The 21,268-nt window shown below is 23.9% G+C and overlaps 1 protein-coding gene across 8 annotated transcripts in view; it reads right to left on the bottom strand.

Moving 5' to 3' along the window:
• The window catches only part of LOC117167566 (sodium-driven chloride bicarbonate exchanger), a 103,249-nt gene that overhangs the window by 68,421 nt on the left and 13,560 nt on the right, over positions 1–21,268 (bottom strand). For 5 of the 8 annotated variants that reach the window (XR_004466412.1, XM_033352599.1, XM_033352592.1 and 2 more), the window contains exon 1: positions 5,542–5,574. The exons of 1 other annotated variant lie outside the window; for it this stretch is intronic. Coding sequence is in view for 5 of the 7 variants with exons in the window: in XM_033352599.1 (XP_033208490.1) it covers positions 5,542–5,564 (23 nt within the window). In the remaining 2 variants the exon portion in view is untranslated. Of the gene's footprint in view, positions 1–5,541; positions 5,575–8,273; positions 8,289–16,359; positions 16,587–21,268 lie in introns of those variants that run through there. 2 more of the 8 variants (XM_033352593.1, XM_033352596.1) reach the window with 2 other exon arrangements.

Here is a 21,268-nt window from a genome sequence, read left to right as displayed (position 1 = left end):
CCAATTAGTTGCATTTTCATCTGAAAAGTAAAAAATTTACAAAAAAACTGTCGAGATTCCAATTGAAAAAGATAAATTTTCAAACCTAAAATCAAATTCTTAAATTTTCGGCTGAAAGAATTTATTTTTAACCAAGTACTTGATTTTTTAACTAAAAACACACCACTAAATACACACAATTCCAAAACAAAATTAAATTTTTTAAATCTCGCTAACAGTTAATTTTGAACCCAAAAATAAAAGATATTTTTAACAAAATAATAAAATTTGCATATAAATAGACGAGTTTTCAACTTAAATGTAAATTTTTAACTGAAGTGATAAAGCATTCAGTTAAAAAATAAAGTCTCGACCAATTTGTTGCATTTTCATCTAAAAAATATCAAATTTCAAACAAAAAGTTGAATTTATAATTAAAAACGATAAATTTTCAAACAAAAAATTAAATTTTTTAATTTTTAGCAAAAAATTTAATTATGAAAAAAACGGTTAAACAAGTGGTTTTGTTTTAATCGAAATAGATGAAGTCCCAAGTTAAATGATAAATCTTTAACTAAAATAATTAAACATTACCATTAAAAAAGAAAGTTTTCACCAATTGGTTGAATTTTCGTTTAAACAAATTAATTTTCAAACAAACATTAAAATTCTAATAAAAAGATAAATTTTTAGAGCGAAAATAAGATTATTACATTTTCGGCTGAAAACATTTATTTCCAACCAAAAATTAAATTTTTCAATTTGTAGCCTAAAACTAATTTTCAACTAAAAAATAAAAATAATTGTCAACAAAATTTTAATGTAAAAAGATGAGTTCTCAACTTAAATGTTGAATTTTAACTAAAATGATTAAATGTTAAGTAAAAATAAAATCTTAATCAATTATTTGCATTTTCATCTAAAAAAGATGAAATTTCAAACAAAAAGTTGAAATTCCAATTGAAAAAGTTAAATTTCAAACCAAAAACTAAATTTTTGGCTTAAAATTTAATTATAACAAAAACGTACGTTCAAACAAATAGTTTCATTTTAATCGAAATAGATGAAGTCCCAAATGAAATGATGAACCTTTAACTAAAATAATTAAACATTAAACAATTAAATTCTAACCAGTTTGTTGAATTTTTGTTCCAAAAAGATGAAATTTTAAACAACAGTTAAAATTGCAATTGATAAAGATAAATTTGGAACCAAAAATTAAATTTTCAGGTAAAAATTAATTTACAACCACAAAGAAAAATTTTTTTAACCAAATAGGTTCATTGTAATCCAAAGAAATGAAATTCCCAACTAGAATAATAAACTTTTAACTAAAATAGTTAAATATTTACTTGAATCATAAATTTCCAATCAATTGTCTGAATTTGCATTGAAAAAACAATGTGCAAACAAACACAGGAAATTTCAACTAAAAAAGATAAATCTCCTAAAATTAAATTAAATTAGTAAATTTTCAGCGGAAAAATTAATTTCTAACCATATATTTGAATTTCCAAATAAAAAGATATATTTTTGAACAAAATAGTTAAAACACCAATCAAAAAATTCAAATTTTCATCCAAAATTAAATTTTACAATTTTCAGCTAAAAATAAATTTTTCACGAAAAAAAAAACTTTTAACAAAATAGTTCAATTGTAATCCAAAAAGATAAATTCCCGACTGGAATGTTAATTTTTTAACTAAAATAATTAAGCATTCTATTCAAAATAAATTTTCAAACGAAAGATTAAATTGTTAAAATTTCAGCTAAAAATCAATTTTCAATGTAAGAAAAAAGAGTTTAAAAAAAGTGGTACAATTACAATCCAAAAAGATGAATTCCCGACTGAAATGTTGAGTCTTTAACTAAAATAATAAAAAATTCAGTTAAAATATAAATTTTTGGCTACTTTTCTCACCTATTTTGTTTAATTTCAAAAATAACGAAACTATTATTTTTTTCCAACAATTAGAAAATGTTGATGATATTTGAAAAACTATTCAGAAATATCTTCATTGACAGATTTGTAACGTAAAAAAATCGTATGTAGTTAAAGATTGTTAATACTAAGCACTTAATTTTTCTTTAATTATTTGTTTATAAAAATTTTAACTTTTTTTCCAACAATTAAATAAATTTCTGAAAAATGGGACAAACAAAAAGACAGGAGAATGCACTTAAATTTTTGAATAAAAAAAATCTCAAAAATTTTAATTTTTAATGGAAGTTAAGTTCTTCTAAGGAATAAGAAATAAAAATCTGTTAAAAAACTTGAAGAGACTCAAGATTCAAAAAAAATTTCACCGGTGCTTAGGCATTCTTTAATGGATTAATGTGTGAGCAATATGACTTTTGTATTCTATTTATAAATGAGATGAGTGTTCAACATCTTTCAAGTACCTTGGAATACAGGAGGTTTGTTATTTGCTCTTGAACGTGTTTCTGATTAAAAAATTAGAGTGTCCTTCATTGCTTCAGTTAAGGCACATATTTTTAAATGTGCCTCTGAATCAATGTCATACAGGTTGTTATTTCTAAAATGAATGGATTATTATTCAATAATAATGACACTGTCACAATTTTTGTAGTTTTTCTTTTTTTTTGATGATGTTAAATAAAAGCTTTGAAAATTCAAAAATATATATGTGTAATAATGATAATAACAAGAAAAAATGTTTTAAAAGAAATATCACGAAAGAGCTTTGATGGCTCAGGTGATTGTGAGCTCGGACTTTACGTAAGAGGTCCGGGGTTCGATCCCTGAGCCGATAAGTCTGAAAATTTCTATGTGTAATTCTTATTCGACTTAAACTTTCTATTTAGAATTAAAGTTGATCAAATTCTGCATCAATTTGACGAAGTAGACTTTTGAAAATGTTTTTTATCTTTTTTTTTATTTAATAATAAAAATAATCATTGTTTCCATTTTGAAGAGTACTTTTTTAGAGAAATACTTGGATTTTTATATTATATCAATGAAAATCATCAAATAAATGGTTATTTTATAAACAAATATGAACAATTATTCACATTCGGTATTTATGATTTAATAAATAAAGTTGTTTCTACAGTATTTGTGAACAAAAAAATTCACTTTTTGAACATTTTTACTTTAAAAACTCATCATTTTCGATGAAAATTAATTCCTTTAGTTGAAAATCTACCTGTGTGTGCGTGTGCGCGCGCGCGCGCGTGTGTGTGTGTGTGTGTGAGAGAGAGAAAAAAGAATTTTCCATACAAAAATGTTATAGTTAATATTCCATTCAAAAAATATTTTTATTTTAAACTTAAATTTTCAAAAGTTAGTCATCCAAAATAGACGATTTTTAAAGGAAATTTTTTAATTTTCCAGCTGAAAATGAGCTCTTCTAACCTGCAAATAAACATTTTCAACCCGATTGTTTAGTTTTAACCAAAAAGTTGAACGTTTAACCAAATTCGTTAAATTTTTGATCCAGAGAGTTTTAAAAATAAATTTAAATTTTCCAATATGCAAAACGAATTTGAAACCAAAAATGATACATTTTTTACCAAAAAAGGAAGTATTAAAATTTTCACCGAAAAAAAGGATTCTCAGCAAAAAATGGGATAGTTGATATTTCATTAAAAAAATATTTTAATTTTAAACTTAAATCTTAAAATGTTACAGTCATCCAAAAAATACGAATTTTAAAGTAAATATTTTGGACTTTTTCCTCTAAAAATACTAATTTTTTAACCCATAAAGATAAATTTTGAATGCAATTTTTTATTTTAAAAACAAAAAGGGAAATATAAAAATATGCCGCAAAATTTAATTACTTGAACAAACATGCAACGGTTTGGTCAAAACTCCTGTTTTATGGGGGAAAATTTAAATTTATTAATATTTATAATTTTAACTTTCTTTGAATTTGAAATACTTTTTGATTGGAATATTAGCTTTAACATTTTTTTTGAGAATTCTTTTTTTTTCACTGGAAACTTTACTATTCTATTTTTTATAAAAAATTTACTCATTTTTGTTGAAAATTCATGTATTTATTTTCTTGAAAATTTAACTTTTTAAGATTTAAGTTTAAAAAAAAATATATTTTTTGAATGAAATATGAAGTATAATATTTTTTTTTGAGAATTCTTTTTTTCTCACTGAAGATTTTAATATTTCATTTTTGGAAAAAATGTAACATTTTAGGTTTAAAATTTGTTTTGCATAGTGGAAAATTCAAATTTATTTTTAAAACTCTCTGGGTCAAAAATTTAACGATTTTGATTAAAAATTCAACTTTTCTGTTAAAAATAAACAAGTTCGTTGAAAATGTTTATTGGAAAGTTTAAAAAATCGTATTTTTAGCTGGGAAATTAAAAAATGTGTTCAAAATTCGAATTATTTGGGCGACTAACTTTTTCAAATTTAAGTTTAATATACTTCATATTTTTTGAATGAAATATCAAGTATAACATTTTTTGTTGAGAATTCTTTTTTTTTTCACTGAAAATTTTAATATTTCATTTTTGGAAAAAATGTAACATTTTTGGTTTACAATTCGTTTTGCTTATTGGAAAATCAAATATATTTTAAAAACTCTGTGGATCCAAAATTTAACGATTTTTGTCAAAAAATCAATCTTTTTATTGAAAATAAGCAATTTCGTTAAGAATTTATATTTACGAGTTAAAAAATTTGTATTGTCAGATGAAAAATTCAAAAATTTCCTTTAAAAATTGTCTTTTTTGGAAAACTGCCTTTTCTTAAATTATTTAACGAAAATATTTTTCGATTTAAATTTTCAATAAAAATTTATTAAATTTTTGGTTAAAACTGTTTTTTTCGAATTCAACTATTTGGCTGCAAATTTATTCAATTTGTGGAAAAATTTTCGTTTTTAGTAGAAAATGCATCTTTTTTGGTTGAAAATTCTACTACAGAATTGGTTGAAGTTGAACTAGGTTGCCTTTTATAAATTATTTAAATACTTTTTATAAACAAATGCACGCTTTAACCATTTTTTTCATGAATAGGCTTCACTTTTTTTTTAATGAACTTTTTTTATTGTAGGAAAAACTTTTAATTATATAAACAATTTTTATAAACAAATGCACTCCTAGCCGTCACATATTATAAATTGATAGAAACCATTAATTCTTTAGAGAAAATGAGGCCTATTCACGAAAAATGGTAAAAGTGCTATTTATTTGTAAAAATTGTTTGTACAATTATTAATTAACAATTATTATTAGTATGCAGTATGCGGCATTAAAGAGTTTTTAACAAAACATTTCAAATTAATTACGCAAAAATATTCAATCCATTCATAAAAAATGGGTTAAATATTCATTTGTTCATACTAATTGTTTAAATAATTAGTAAAAAGTAGCAATACAAAAAATTGTAAACGCACATTATACGTTTTTTTTCTTACCCTAATTAACTCAATAATTATTTTTAGTTAGTTATTACATTAATTACTGCTATTAGCGGTCAGTAATTGTATATTATTATATTTTTTTAAGGATTTTAAACTTTTTTAATGACTAAAAATGAATAAGAAGAGTTATGATGAAAAAATCTACTCTTACCCTATCGGCTTGCCCCTCTCCATTAAACTTGTATGTACATTGCATATGTACGAGTACTTATCTGGAACGAGTAACCTCTGCGAGCAGAAATACTGAATTCCGTCGCCAGGTGTGGACTTTATATCAGTTTTAAGAAGCAATAAAAATCTAGTTTGTGTCTCTTTTTTTAAACAAGATTCAAGGATATATATAGATGTATTCTGTCAATTCTAATCTAGAAGACATTATCAAATAAAAACTTCTTAAATATAATTTTTGAAGTATTAAAATTGGTATTTCAAAGAAAATCTTTATATTTTCAATCAGATAGTTGAACTTTCAACCAAGAACGATTGATTCTTGAGCAAAAATAGAATAGTTAAATTTTAATTAAAAAAATCATTTTCAACTTTTTAAAAATTACAACCATAAATGAAACACTTAAATTTTTGGTTCAAAAAACAATTTTCAGAAAAAGAAAAATAATTTAAACTGTATAGTTAAATTTTAAAATATACTTTTATACAACAGGAAATATTTACTGAAAAAAAATTTTTTCAACCAAAAAAATGAATTTTCAACCATTTTTTTTTACTAAAGAATGAATAAAATTTTAATTTAAAAAAAAATGAATTTTCAACCCGAAAACATCAATTTTCAACAAAAATTTAATTTTAACTAAAAATTTGAATTTTTTATCAAAAGATGTAAATTTCGAACCAAAAACACGATTTTTCATAAACTAAGAATAACACAACTAAGAAAAAAGTTCTACCAAATAGTTGAATTTTTAGATAACAAAATTTTTCAAGCAAAAATGAGACACTTAAATTTTTGCTTAAAAAACCAATTTTCAGAAAAAGAAACGTAATTTTCAAAAAAAGAAATGAATTTTCAGTTGAAGAAATTTACTTCCAAACAAAAAAAGGAACTTTTAACAGTATAGTTGAATTTTTAACAACAAAATTATTATTTTTAACAAAACAGACAAACTTTAAACCAAGCAGTTGAATTTTTAACTAAAGACATCAATTTTCAAGCTAAAAGAGAATAGGTTAATTTTAATTCGAAAAATCAATTTTCAATTAAAAAGCAAAGCAAATTTTCAACCAAATATTTATATTTTCTATGGAACGAGCTGAATATTGAACCATAAACACGAACTTTTAACAGAATTGCATTTTTATGTAAAAAAAATCAATTTGTTTATGTTTTTACTAATTTGTAGAAAATTGAACAATTTATTTGAAAAAATATTCTCTATATGAAATTTCAAGTTTTTTGTAAAAAATTCAACAATTTTGGTAAAATTAATAAAAAAATTAATTAATTTAAAAGATCAATTTTTAATCAAAAAAAGGAAGCATTAAAATTTTCATTTAAGAAAATTAATTATCAACAAAAAAATAAATTTCCATCCAATCAGTTGAATTTGTTATCAAAAGAGGTCAATTTTGAAGAAAAAAAAAACGAATTTTCACAATAATAGTTTAATTTTCCACAGCAAGAAAAACGACTTTTCAAACACAATTTTTATATTTTCAACCAGATTATTTCTTAAGCAAAAATAAAATAGTTTAATTTAATTTGAAAACTCATTTTAAACTGAAAAAAAGCAAATGTTCGACCCAATAGTTCAACCCAATAGTCTTGCTTCTTTTTTTGTATCAAATTTATCTTTTATTTGTAGGTTCTAAATGTAACTCTTTTGATGGAAAATGCAACTATTTGGCTAAAAATGTAATTATTATGTTTAATTTTCTTTTAAATAAATATTTGTTACTGAAAAATTGAATATTTCATTTCAGCTTCAAGATTGAACTTTTTCAGGTAATTATACAACTTTTTTGTTAAAAATTACTATTCTTGATTTAAAATTGTTCTCTTTCAATAAAAAATGCAACTATTTGATTGAAAAGTCATTTACAGTGTTACCATTTTTTTCTGATTTTCTTTCTAATTTAAGGTTATAAATTTAAATCTTCTATTAAGAAAATGAACTTTTTGGCTGGAAACTTAAATAATAAAAAAATTTCCTAATGAATTTTTGTAAGTTCATTCCATTTTGGCTTTAAAATTTATGTTAAGTTGAAAATTCAACTACTTTGTTGAAAATTAGTATTTTGGGTTCAAAATTTTTCTCTTTTGCTGGAAAATTCAACTATTTGGCTGAAAAATTAACGATTTTGTTGAAAACTTTGTACTTTTCATTTTGTTTAAAAAACGAACTTTTGTAGCTAAAATTTTAACTATTCCACTCTGGGTTAAAAATGTTTGTTTTTAATTAAGAATTCAACTATTTGGCCCGAATCAGAATAAAAAATTGGCTTTCGAATGAGCTTTAACAAAAAGAGAATTAACACTCACTATAAATTTAGGGCGAAGAACAGAAGCGTGCATTTACTATTGTTATAGACATTCTCATTTTGGATGTTTACATAAATTATACTCTAATTAATAAAAAATAAAAATACTGGGTGGTGGATAGCAGAGCACTTTGGGCTTTCGCATTTATTGCAAGTGCGTAATATTTTGGTTTAAAGTGGCGATTTTAGATTCACCTTATACATTCATCTCTCGGTTATAAATTGAGTGGATAATAAGAGCGTTACGATTATCTGCGTTGATCGAAGCAAGCAACTTTACAATTTACATAATTAATTGCCCAGTCCCAGTGCCCACCTACCAATCAGGGAGGAAGCCTTTTAGTATCGGCATGAAAATTGTTTATTTCTCGAAGTATGTCAACTTACGGAAGGAAATATGAACTTCATCTGGGACCTTGCAGATGTCATTCAATTGAAACGTATTAGCTAATTTTCAGTTAAATTAACTTTAAACTACTAGTTGCCTGCTCTACGACTTTTTAAGTGAGCCCAGTTTAATCGAATTTTTTTTATTATAGTACTTTATTTTACATGATCGTTTCCTTTCATTAGAAAAAAAATATATGAACCTGAAATTGTTATATTTGTGATATTAAAAACAAATCATTTTTTTAATTTCTCACCGTTGGTCAGTTCGATTGAAAATCTTCAAGTTTTTAATTTTTTGTGTATGGAAACTAAATTTTTTTTAGATAAAGTTTATGCAAATAAATAACTTTAGAGTGAAAAGAGATAGACAAAGTTTTATCGCCTTTTTTCAATTTTGTTCTATAAATTTTTCTTTAATTTTTTTTTAAGGTAAAGTTTATGGAATTGTCTGACTTTGAATTGAAAAAAGTAGGAAGAAAAATTCTCTTCGAAATATAATATCTAAAAAATGACCAGAATATGTAATCTGTTGATTTGTACCTAAAGTTGCCAAAACAAAATGTTTTTCAATTTTATATTTTTTTATTATCTTTTCAATAAACCAAGGAAACAAGTATGTATTATTAAGTTTTAAACAAATTCTTTTTCTTTTTTTTTACAAATCCTGCAACATGAGCCATTTTCTTACAAAATTCTAGAAAAATAGACATTTTTTACCAATTTCTATGGGGTAAAGTTTATGGAATTTAAATAACTATAAACGTGAAAAATAGAGAAACCTTTTTCTTTCAAATATAATAATTAGAAAATGACGAAATTTGCAATTTTTTAAATTTGCATCTAAAGTAGCCAAAAAAAAAGTTTCAAACAAGATCAATAATTAATTTCACAGGGTCCGTAAAAAATAAAAAATAAACTTTTTATTTCTTCTTGTGTAAAGTTTAAGGAAGTGAATAATTTCAGTTTAAAAAAATGAGAAAGAATTTTTCGTTGTAACATAATATTTAAAAAAATAACAAACAATGCAATTTTGTTTATTTGTACCTAAATGTATCAACCGAAAAAGATTTTCTATTTTTTGAATAATTTTTGGATGGTTTTTTTCAATAAACCAAGGAAACGCAAAACAATTTTTAGTTAAAAGCAAAAATTTTTTCTTATTTTGACCATTTTTCTTCAGAAAACGTAAGATTTTTAGTTAAAAAAATTAATTTGTAATCAAAAACCAATTTTTCACTAAATTAACCAAATTAAGAAAATTAACCAAATAGTTGAATTATTTTACCTAAATTATTGAAAAATTAATTTTTATGAAGCGAAAGAGAAATTTCAAATAAAAAAAATGAATTTTTAACAAAACACTTATATTTTTAACTGAGAAAGATCAATTTCAAATAATAAATAAAAAATTTTAATCTTTAGTTTTAAAAAAATCAATAAAGAAAAGGGAAAATTGTTTAACAAAACAGTAGATTTTTAACAGAACACATGAATATTTAACCAAATAATACTAACAACTAAAAATATAAAAGATTAATTTTTCATCAAAAATAAAATAGTTACATTGTAAGCTAAAAAATGAATTTTAGCAAATTTTAATCAAGAATTTTCAAACCGAAAAGAAGAGCTGATAACCAAATATATTTTTTTATGTTATTTTTTTGACCAAATGAAATGTATTAAATAATTGGATTTTAATTGTTTTTTTCTACTATTCTAAAATCAATATTTGTTCAATATTAATTTTGATTTCTAAATTAAGAAAAAGTTCTTGGGGCTTCAGAAATGGAGCCTGAGAGCAATTTTTTCACAATTTAGAAATAAAAATCAATATTAAAAAAATATATTGATTTTATTCATTAATTTTCTTTTCATTTGATATCGTATTATAAAATTATTTATTCTAACCAAAGAGTTGAATTTTCTACCGAACTATTTAATTTTTAAGGTCAGCAAATCTGATTTTTGATAAGCAGTCGAATTTTCAACAAAATACATGAACTATTAACAAAATAAATATAGCATTAACAAATTACATAAATTTCCAAGCAAATTATTACATTTCGAACTAAAATAGGTTTATTATGAGTCAAAAACCGGAAAAGTTGGATGATCAATTGAAAAATTAATTTCTAATAAAAAAACTAATTTGCAAGAAAATATTTAAATTCCCAAGAAAAGAAAAGAACTAAACAGAATCAATTTTCTACAAAAAATAAAATAGTTAGATTAGAATTTCGAAAAATTATTTTAAAAAAAGAGAATTTACAGCAAGATATCCGTTTAAGAATTGACCATTCTATTTATAAATAATAATAATAATGGCAAAACTTGACGGCCTTGTGCAGCTATATTTTTATTTAATTAGATGCAAACTTACACATAGCTACAATTATTGAAACCTAAATGCAGCAATGAAAACGACTTGTCATTTTATCGACAATCGGCATTTACCAATAATCTAGATCCGATAACTAAACTTCAAGCAGACGTAAGTAGATTAAAATAAGTTTTTCTAAAAGAAAAAAATATCAAATAATTGGAATAAATCCTTTAATTATTTTGTAGTTCTCTGCAATGGGGCATGACCTTTTAAAATTACAATTATTATTTTTATTTTTATTATAATTATTGATAATTACAATTATTATACTATTAATTCTATTAGTCATTCATTATTATTTATTATTATTGAATAGAAATACAACTTTATCTAAAAGCAAAATCCTGAATTCTATAAAACGCAGAAAACATAATTACCGAAAAAAATTTTAATTATAAAATATCCGAACATGAAAATTCAAAATTCTTTAGAGCAGTATTATTTAGTTACCAAAAATATAATAATTAAAAAATATATAAATTTCTGGATGAAGAATGTTCTTTGGAAAATCACATAGTATTTTTTTTAATTACAAAAAACTTTCTCAAAAATCGAATTTTTAATTTAAATAAAAAAAATAAAGAGTTATTTCGAGATAAAAGTCATTAGGTTCGTTGAAAGTTTAGGGACAATTGTTTTTTTTTAAGGCACCAGACTTTTTGAATTTACGTTTAACATAATTTTTATATAATTATTGCTATTTTAAATTCAAACCATAATATGAAAACAAACTTAAACAAAATATTCTTTGATAAAAATATTTTATTAATGTATTTATAATAAATAAGTCGTATTTATAAACAAAAAACGTTAATTGTTTAAATTCGAGAATCTTATACTTCTGAAATTCAGAGGTTTCAATTTCTCGAAATTAGTAAATCTCCGTGTGTTCGAATTTCCAAAATTGCCTATATTCGCAAATTTCCGAAAAAAATAAAAAAAACTCGCGGACACGCCCACCAGGATGAAATTATTTTGCCGAATTTTTTGAGCCCTTAATGTGGAGAAATGCACACATAAAAATAATAACTAAAAATAATAGTGATTTTCAGAAAAATAAAATTTAATTTAATAATTTGGTATTTTACTATTTTCTGGATTTTGAAATCTCGAGAATATTAAATTTCGAAAATTTAAAAGTTTAACAGTTCACTATTCGAGAATTTTAAATTTCGTAAATAAACATTTTTTGTACTTTTTTTATCTTTTGGGAAGTTTAATTTTTTGGAAAATTTTTATTTTGGTAATTATTTTTTTGTTATCCTTCCAAATTCTGAATTTTGAAATCATCAAAATGATGTCATCTCCGCACACTTAGACAAAACTTCACACCAATTGTAATATCCCGAAAAATAAAATTCGCCAAACTAGTGAATTGTCTCAAAAGATTCATTCTACCGAAATTAAACTTTTCCAACATGAAATTGCCGACATTGGAAAATTCCTGAATTATAATATTTTCGAATCTTACCGATTGCAAAATTGTTCAATAATAAAATAATAAATAAAAAAACTTTGATTTTTTGTGCATATTTAGTATTTTCTTATTCATGTTTTATTTGAACAAATTTTGAATTTCTAGATTCGGGCATGTTTCTGTATCAGCAATTTTACAGGTAAATTTTGCGAGTAAATCCCCGAATTTTAATATTTCCGAATTGTTAAATAATGAAATAATTAATACAAAAAATACTGTGATTTTATAGATAATTTTTTAAAAATATTTATTAAGTTCATGTATTATTTTAACAATTTTTAAATCGTTAAATTTAGGTATTTCACTATACAAGCAATTTTACCGGGAAATCATCCGGGCATATTCCCTTTTTATAATATTTCCGAATCTAAACGATTTGAGATATTGTTAATAATAAAATAAGAAACACCTGAATTTTATGGACAAATATTGATTTTATTATTTTTTAAATTCTTGTATTAATTTTACAAATTTGAAATCAATACATTTGAAAAATCCTTCGCACTGCGCATGCGTCTCGTCAACAGCTGGATTAGCTATCGTAGGCGCGCTTCTTTAAAATGATTAAATGTACAAGAAAATTATTTTCAATAAATAATACCGCGAAAATTATAAAAAATCAACCTTTGATTAAAAAAATTGACTTATAAAGTGAAACTAAAGATAATCATTTTATTGTTTGTCCTTAAAAAGGAATAATGGATTTTAAATTTAGAAAAACGAAAACATTTTTTATTACAAATATGAATTTAAACTCAGTTTAAATATGTTTATGCACTTTGTAATTATTCCTTGTTTTAAACAATTATTAACAAAAGCAAAAACGAAAAATCATTTCAAATCAGCGCGCTAAAGGTGACCAATCGATTTGTTGACGCAACGCATGCGCAATAGGAAAAAATTCCAAAATTGAGAGCAAGAGTTTCAAGATTTCGATTGTGTCTCTATGTTTTTTTGTAAAAATATTTTGTGTTTTTGCGATGACAGTTGTCTTGCCCCAGTATCAGGTTAGCCCAGAAGAAGTAAATTGCAATGTTCAGAAAACGTCAGCAAGAATCGTAGTTTTGCACATGATTGAAACCCGAGACACCTTTTTATTCTAATAAATTCGGTGACTCATGTACGTAAATTTGCAATTTCACAAAAAAAAAATTTTTAAGATTATCTTATTAGTTATGAATTTTATTGTTAGGTTGCTAATTTACCAATATTTTTAAAAATACCTCTTTTTTGGTTGAAAACTCATTGTTGTACAAAATTCGTCTTTTTGGAGTCAAAATTCCAGTTTTTTCGTACTTTTTTGTTTAAAATTCATATCTTTTTGCTGATAGGTCGACTGAAATCTTTTTTGGATGAAAACTATTTTTTCTGAAACTTTGTATTTTTTGGAAAATTGAACTATTTGTTAGAAAAATTACTTTTCGTTTAAAATTCACCAGTTTGAGTAGAATTTTGATTTTTCTTGAATAAAAATGCAATTATTTTGTTGAAAATTCAACAATTTTGTGAAAGTGAAAGTTTTCAGTTGAAAATTTTGCTCTTTTGTAGAAAATTTAACTATTTCATGGAAAAATTACTTTTTGTTACAATTTAATATGTTTTGTAAAAAATTCATCCTTTTGGTTAAAAATTTTACTGTTTTGTTTAAAATTAAAATTTTGTAATAAAATGTAATTTTTCTAGAATAAAAAAGCAAATATTTGGGAGATGATTCAACTGCTTTGTTAAAAATATTTCCTTTTTGATAAAAAAAATTCGTCTCCTTAGATTGAAAATTCAATTTTGTTCGAAGAAACTGATTTTTTGTGTTAAAAATGCATATTTTAAGCATGAAAAGTCATCTGGAATTTTTTGTTATAAAGCGCAACTATTTATGTTTTTATTTATTTATTATTTATTTATATTTATATATAAATATACTATTTATTTACTACTTATGGTATAGAATTTAACAAATTTGTTTGAAATTCGTCTTTTTGTATTAAAAAGTTAACTTTTTTCGTAGAAAATTATTTCTTGTTTGAAAATTCATATTTTGATCGTGAAAGTCAACTGAAATCTTTTCTAACAAAAAATTGAACTATTTTTTTTTGTTTTGAAAATTTATTTGTTTGATTTAAACATTTGTCTTTTTTACTAGAATTTTTTTTATGAAAATGCAGCATTCTGTTAAAACATTATTTTTCTTAGCTGAGTATTTAACTATTTTGTTTTGAAGATTTGGTTGTATCATTTCATTAAGAAATAATTCTTTTTCTTGAAGATTTATATTTTTAGTTAAAAATTCATGTCTGTGGTTGAAAGTTTAAATATTTAATTGATATTTTAAGCTTTTTATTTGAAAATTCAACTGCTTGGTTAAAAATAAAACCACATGGTTCAATTTTTTTTATTGAAGGCTTGTTTCTTTGGTTGAAAATTTAACTGTTTAGTGGAAAAGTATTTTTTTGGTTTAAAATGAATTTTTTATCTGAAAATGTAACTTCTTAATTTTTTTTAAGATTCGTCTTTTTTGGTTGAAAATTCCTCTTTTTGGGAGGGAAAAATATTATGTTCTTGGTTTGAAATTTAATTTTTGTTGGTTCAAAATGCAACAGTTTCGTGAAAAATTAATTTTTTTCTAAAGTCATATTTTTTCTATGAAAATTATTATTTGTTTGTAGAGAAAATTCTTTTTTTGGCTTGAAGGTTAAACAATTTAGATAAACTTTTATTTTTCGCTTTAGTGAAAAATCTTTATTTGTTAAAAACTAAGATTTTTTTTGTTTTGAAATTCTGTTTTTTTTTATTATCAATTTCATCTTTTTTATTAAAACATAAACTATGACACTTTGTTTTGGGTAATTTATCTTTTTAAGTTGAAAATTCAAATATTATGTTAAATTTTAAAATTTTGTTGAAAATTAAAGAATTTTTTTATTAAAACGCCATTTTTCCGGGTAGAAAAGACATTTTTTTTGTTTAAAATAGATTTATAAATTTGGAAATTTTAAATTTGTATCTGAAATACTGTCTTTTTCCGTTTATAAAAAATTATATGTTAAAATTATTACAAGACTAAAGAGGAAATATTTTCTTATGTTTTGTTATTGGGGGGGGGGGGGGGGGGGGATTAGAGAGGGCCTATAATCCGTGACGGAATTTAAGTACGACCTCTTATCGAATTTAGGTTAACCTAGATACGGGCTTCTAAAAAATTTCAATACGATATGTTAAAATTACGCGTTGTTTTGTACAGACTGTTCGATTTTGTAATTATTATTCAAATTTTATGTCAGACACCAAGGTTATCTTTCACTACATTCATAAAACTTTTCTATAATTTCCTATACATAGCTTTCTAGAAGACTCACAATCGAAAATTTTGTAAAAAATTGAATTAAAATAGGTCATTTAAATAAATTAAAATAAATTAAAAGACAGAAATTCCCTAAACAAAATATTCCGCAGTTTTTTTCCTTAAAAGATTTGGGTGGACGTTCTAATGAAATTGCGAAACGATGAGCTCTGTCAGACTATATTTGTATTATTGATTAACAATAAAGTGAAAATAAAAGCCATTCATTATTTCGTATAATTGGATTACTGCTATCGTTTATGAGGTGGATAAACTTTTTGGGGCTCCTTTCAAATAAGAGTTTATGAGGTAATTATTTGTAAATTACAGATAGTGTGTTTCCAGAGAATTCTCTGGCTTATCAAATTTTTATTTTATATTTTAACTACATTTTTTAAATTTTCATTTTATTTTGGAAATCGAAGTTCAAAAATGAAACAAAAATGGCACAAAATTGATTGAAAAGACCTTTGAATCAAAATGCGGTTTATCTTTGCTTTAGAAAATTTAGGTTATCTTTATCGAAAGCGCTAATGATACAATTTCACCGAAATGCTTTTTCCATGACAATTAATATTTAATATTAATTTTTTCGAAATTGATTGGGCTAAAACAAATAAAATTTATCGGGACAATAAAGTTGTAAACCACTCATTTATTTAACATTATTATCAAAATGTCTCTTCTTCAAATTCAAGATAAATTAAATATTTTTCATCAGTTTGGCCACTTCATCCCCTTTTCCAGCTTCCCTAATTTTGTAGGACGCCAAGAAGCATATTTTCGTATAAAATTCTTTATTATTAAAAAATGCAATAAGTCTTGATAGAGGAGTGAATAGGCGAATTTGGTAAACAATGTAAAATAATATTTATGTAATGCCTACTTGAGTGGTATTTCATCCATATTGTGCAGTTTAGATTTTTATATCCACTACGTACACTGGGTGGTCAAAAAATAAAAGAAAATAAAATAAAAAGAAATGTGAAAAAGTTTTCGGTAAATGGTAGCACAACACCGCACAGAACTCATTCCCGTTAGGATGGAAAAGAGGCAAGTCGGGCAATTCACAGTTTATTTACTATTCTTAAAACACGTGCACACGCGACTTGCGTCCAAGCATGACTACGCATCGACGGCAAGTCAGCGAGAGTGAGCGTCCGGCCTCTCTGCCTCTGATAAGGACCTAGATAATCACCATAAACACGATTCAGTCTCAGCGTATTTTCAAATTTGCAACTTTATTATTAAACAAAGCAACTTTTTTACCAACAAAAATTACATTAACGTAATTTAAAATCTAAAAATAAAGAACATCGATAAATTTCAGAATTGCGGGAATTGATAACTGAAGTGAACTGAACATTAAGTTGGGGATTAATGGGTAAATTGGGAATTGAATTCGATTGGATAGAGAATTTTACTGAATTAGATAGATTGAGAACATAATTGAATTAAAAATGTCTAATTTTATTATTGACGATATACAAATTTCTTAAACCGAAACTATAGTTCCATTTAATTATTTGAATTACCAATTGCAAATTTACAATTGAGAATAGAATTGAATTTCTGATTTTGAATTGAATTGACTTGAACTTGAATTGAAAATTAATGGAAAATTAAGGAGCAAGAAAATTTAGAGTGAAGAACATTATGAATTGGGAAAATTAAAAATGGCGAAAATTAAATGTTGAGAAACTTAAAATTTTACGAAATAAAGAGTTGATAATTTATTAAACTGGCATGAGAATTAAGAATTAAGACATGAAAATTGAATTGGATTGATCATTTCATTGAAATATACCGGAATTATATGAGAATATAATTGAATTTAATTGGACAGTGAATTATATTGAAATAGATAGATTGAGAACATAATTGAATTAGAAATTTCTGATGTTATTATTAGATAATAAAAATTTCCTTGACCGAAAATATAGATCAATTTAATTATTTGAATTATTAAATTAAAATGTAGAATTAAGAATAGAATTGAATTTCCAATTCAGAAATGAATTGACTTGAGAATTTAATTGGATTTAAAATTAATGGAAGAATAGAGAGTTGACAAAATTGAATATTGAGAAATTTGACAAAATAGAGAATACAGATTTTATTCAACTGAATTAGGAATTAAAAATTCACTGGGATTGAGCATTTAATTGGATTATTTCGGAATAATATGAGAATATAATTAAATTTGAGATTTGAATTTGCTTGGATAGAGAATTTAATTGCACTACATAGATTGAGAATATAATTGAATAAAAATTTCTAATTTTATTATCAGGGAAATAAAAATTTCTTTAACCGAAATTATAGCTCAATTTAATTATTTAAATTACCAATTGAGAATTTAAAATTGAGAATCAAGAATAGAATTGAATTTCAGAGTACAATTTATATTGACTTTAGAATTAAATTTGCTTGAGCATTCATGGAAGAATTGAGAATTGAGAAAATGAAGAGTGAAGAAAATGAAGAATTTTGAAAATTAAGAAAATTGAATATTAAGAAATTTGAAAAAATGGAATGAGAATTAAGAATTGCGAAATCAAAATTGAATTAGATTAAGCATTTTATTGAATTTTATTGGAATTATATAAGAATATACTTGAATTTGAGATTGGAATTTAATTGGACAGAGAATTTATTTCAATTAGATAAATTGAAAAAATAATTGAATTAACAATTTCTAATTTCATTATTAAGGAAATAAATAAAAATAATAAAAATTCCTATAACCGAAACTATAAATCAATTTTAATTATTTGATTTGCCAATTCCAAATTTAGAATTAAGAATAGAATTGAATTTCTGATTTTGATTTGATTTGAATTGAGAAGGAAAATGGATTAAGAATTAATGGCGAAATTAATAAAATTAAGAGTGAAGAACATTAACAATTAAAAAAATTTAAAATTGCGAAAATTGAGTATTGAGAAATTAAAATTTTAACAAAATGCAGAATTGAAATTTGATTAAACTGAATTAAGAGCTAAAAAATAAAAATTAAATTGGATTGAACATTTCATTGAATTATATCGAAATTATATAAGAATGTAATTGAATTTTATATTTGAATTTAATCAGATAGAGAATTTCATTGAAACAGATAGATTGAGGCCATAATTAAATTTCAAATTTCTAAAGTTGTTCTTAGGAAAATAAAAATGTCCTTAACCGAAACTATAGATCAATTTAACTATTGAAATTGCCAATTAAAACTTTAGAATTGAGAATAGAATTGAATTTCAGATTTAGAATTGAATTGACTTGAGAATTAAATTGGCTGGAGAATTAAGGGAAGAAATTAAAATTGAAAAAATTAAGAGTGAAGAACATTAAGAACGGAGAAAATTCACAATTGCAAAAATTCAATTTTGAGAAATTTGACAAAATTAAATTACAGGAGAATGTAATTTAATATGAAAATTGATGGACTGATTTACAACTGATTTAAAATTAAAAAAATTAAAAATTAAGAAATCGTAACTCAGATTGAAATTGAATTGAAAAGTGAATTGAATAAAAGATTAATGACTAATTTGAATTGACATGAGAATAGGATTAGGTTGAAATTCAGGATTGAATTAAATTGAGAATGAAAAATTTACAATTGAGTTGGATTGGATTGAGAACTGAATTAAGAATCAATGGTAGAATTGAGGGATTCAAGGACTTTCTAAATTTTTTATTGTAGAAATACCAATATGTTTTAGTAAAAACAAAAATTAATTTGATGAATTTAAATTAAATGGAATTCTGAATAGGGAATTAGGCATTAGGTATTAATAATTAAGAAATAGGAATTAGAAATTAGGTATTAGGAGCTAAGAATTTTAAGTTAGCAATGAGGAACTAGGTATTAGGAATTAAGAACTAAGCTTTTGGAATATTGAGAATTGAGGAAATTAAGAAGTGGGAAAATTGAGAATTGAGAAAATTGAGAATTTAGAAAATTGAGCATTGAAGATTAAATTTAAAAATATTTTGAACGGAGAATTGATAGTTGAATTGGATTGAGATGAAAATTCAATTAAAATTTGACGGGAGAATTGAGGGAGTTAAGAATTAATAATTAAGAATTTCGAATTGAGAATTTATATCAAAGAATATCGAGAATTGAGAAAATTAAGCATTGAGAATTGACGATAATACGCAATCAAATACAGAATTGATTGAAAATTGATGGAAAAATTAGGAATTAATAATGTTAAGAATTTAGAAAATTACAAATCAAGAAGATGAGAACATTAAGAATTGAGAATTAAATTTCAAATTGAGTTGAGAAATTCTCTGAAGAATTCAGAATTAATGCAGTTGAGAATTAACAAAATTTAAATTCGACAACTTTGAGACCATTGAGAACATTGAGAGTTGAGAAATTTGTGAATTCAGAAAAATTAAATTCGAGAACATTACGAACATTGAGAATTGAAAAATTTTCATTAACTCAGAATTTAAAATAATGAAAATTGAGACAATTGAGAATATTAAGAGTTGCGAAACCTTAGAATTTAGATCATTGAAAATTGAAATTAATTAGATTTAGAATTAAATTGAGAATTGAATTGGGAATTTATTCGTGAATGGAGAATTAAATTAATTTTTGTTTGAATTACTCATGATAATTTTAAGTTTTAGGAAACACAAGCATTAATTCGAAATCTAACAAGCAATCTAATGAATTAAAATGATAAAATATCTATATATTATTAAAGAATTTTCAAGGAACATAAAATAATGTTTTAAAAATCTTAATGCTGTGATACTGAACAAGTCTTATTTTTTCTTCTGTATTCTCTAAACTACAATAAAAATCAATTACATTACATTTTTTTTGAAAAAAAAATCTTTCTGTTTTTGCTCCGCTGGGAATCGAACCACAGAACATCTGATTACCGTTCAGGTGCTTTTCCATTAAGCTATTAGAGAGTGAACTTTAATTCAAGAAAATGTCGCTAATTTTCAGCAAGAAAAAAGCCTGATTACGGCGTTAAGCATTTTTTGTTAATAAATTACATATGCATCTTCAGAAATGCAGTTAGAAATTTTTTTTCTTTAAATCAAACAAATTCTTTCTTCAATCTGGAGTCAGAAAATACTTACATATTAAAAAAAATTGATTTAAACAAAATTTATTTGATTTAAACAATTAATTGTTTAACTCGAAGAAACCTCATTTAAATCAAATTCTATCGCTGATTGAAGGCCAAACAAATGCCTGTTTGATTCAAACAAACACTTTTCTGAGTGAGCAAACATTTTTTTTCTTTCACATTCGATTTCGATGTGACGTGAACCAACTTTTCACTTTCGCCTCAGAATCCAAGGCCTAAGTTCTAAACGCCTTAACTCTTTACAATTTTTAGGTCACCTCTTTTTCCACAAAGACCCAACTTCTTCGCGAGGCTGCTATAAAGATTTGGAGAATTTTAAAAAATTTTTGAAATATCGTAAAATAATGTTATCTTCCAGATTTATGAATGTATATCCAATGCGAGATCCAAGTGTGTACTCTGTACGTCTGAAGTTGGACGCAGTCTACGAAAATAAAATAAAAAATAAAATCCTCCAAAGAATGTGACTGCGGTCTTTTACCTGCGAACCGGGTAGTATGTGCCGCCTGAAACCAGAGATAGCTAGTTAATACCAACCTGGCTTACATACATACAGGCATGAAATGCAAGAAATAAAAAGGACTGATCTGATGCAAATCGTAAACGACTTATCACGGAATTTTTTCCCTGTCGTCTTTGTTGAGTCATTTTTTTTATTTGCAAATATTT

This window comes from Belonocnema kinseyi, chromosome 2, assembly GCF_010883055.1.
Source record: "Belonocnema kinseyi isolate 2016_QV_RU_SX_M_011 chromosome 2, B_treatae_v1, whole genome shotgun sequence".
NCBI classification, from domain to species: Eukaryota; Metazoa; Arthropoda; class Insecta; order Hymenoptera; family Cynipidae; genus Belonocnema; species Belonocnema kinseyi.
Note: the sequence above shows the minus strand (reverse complement) of the source record. Positions and strands in the feature narration are given on the sequence as shown.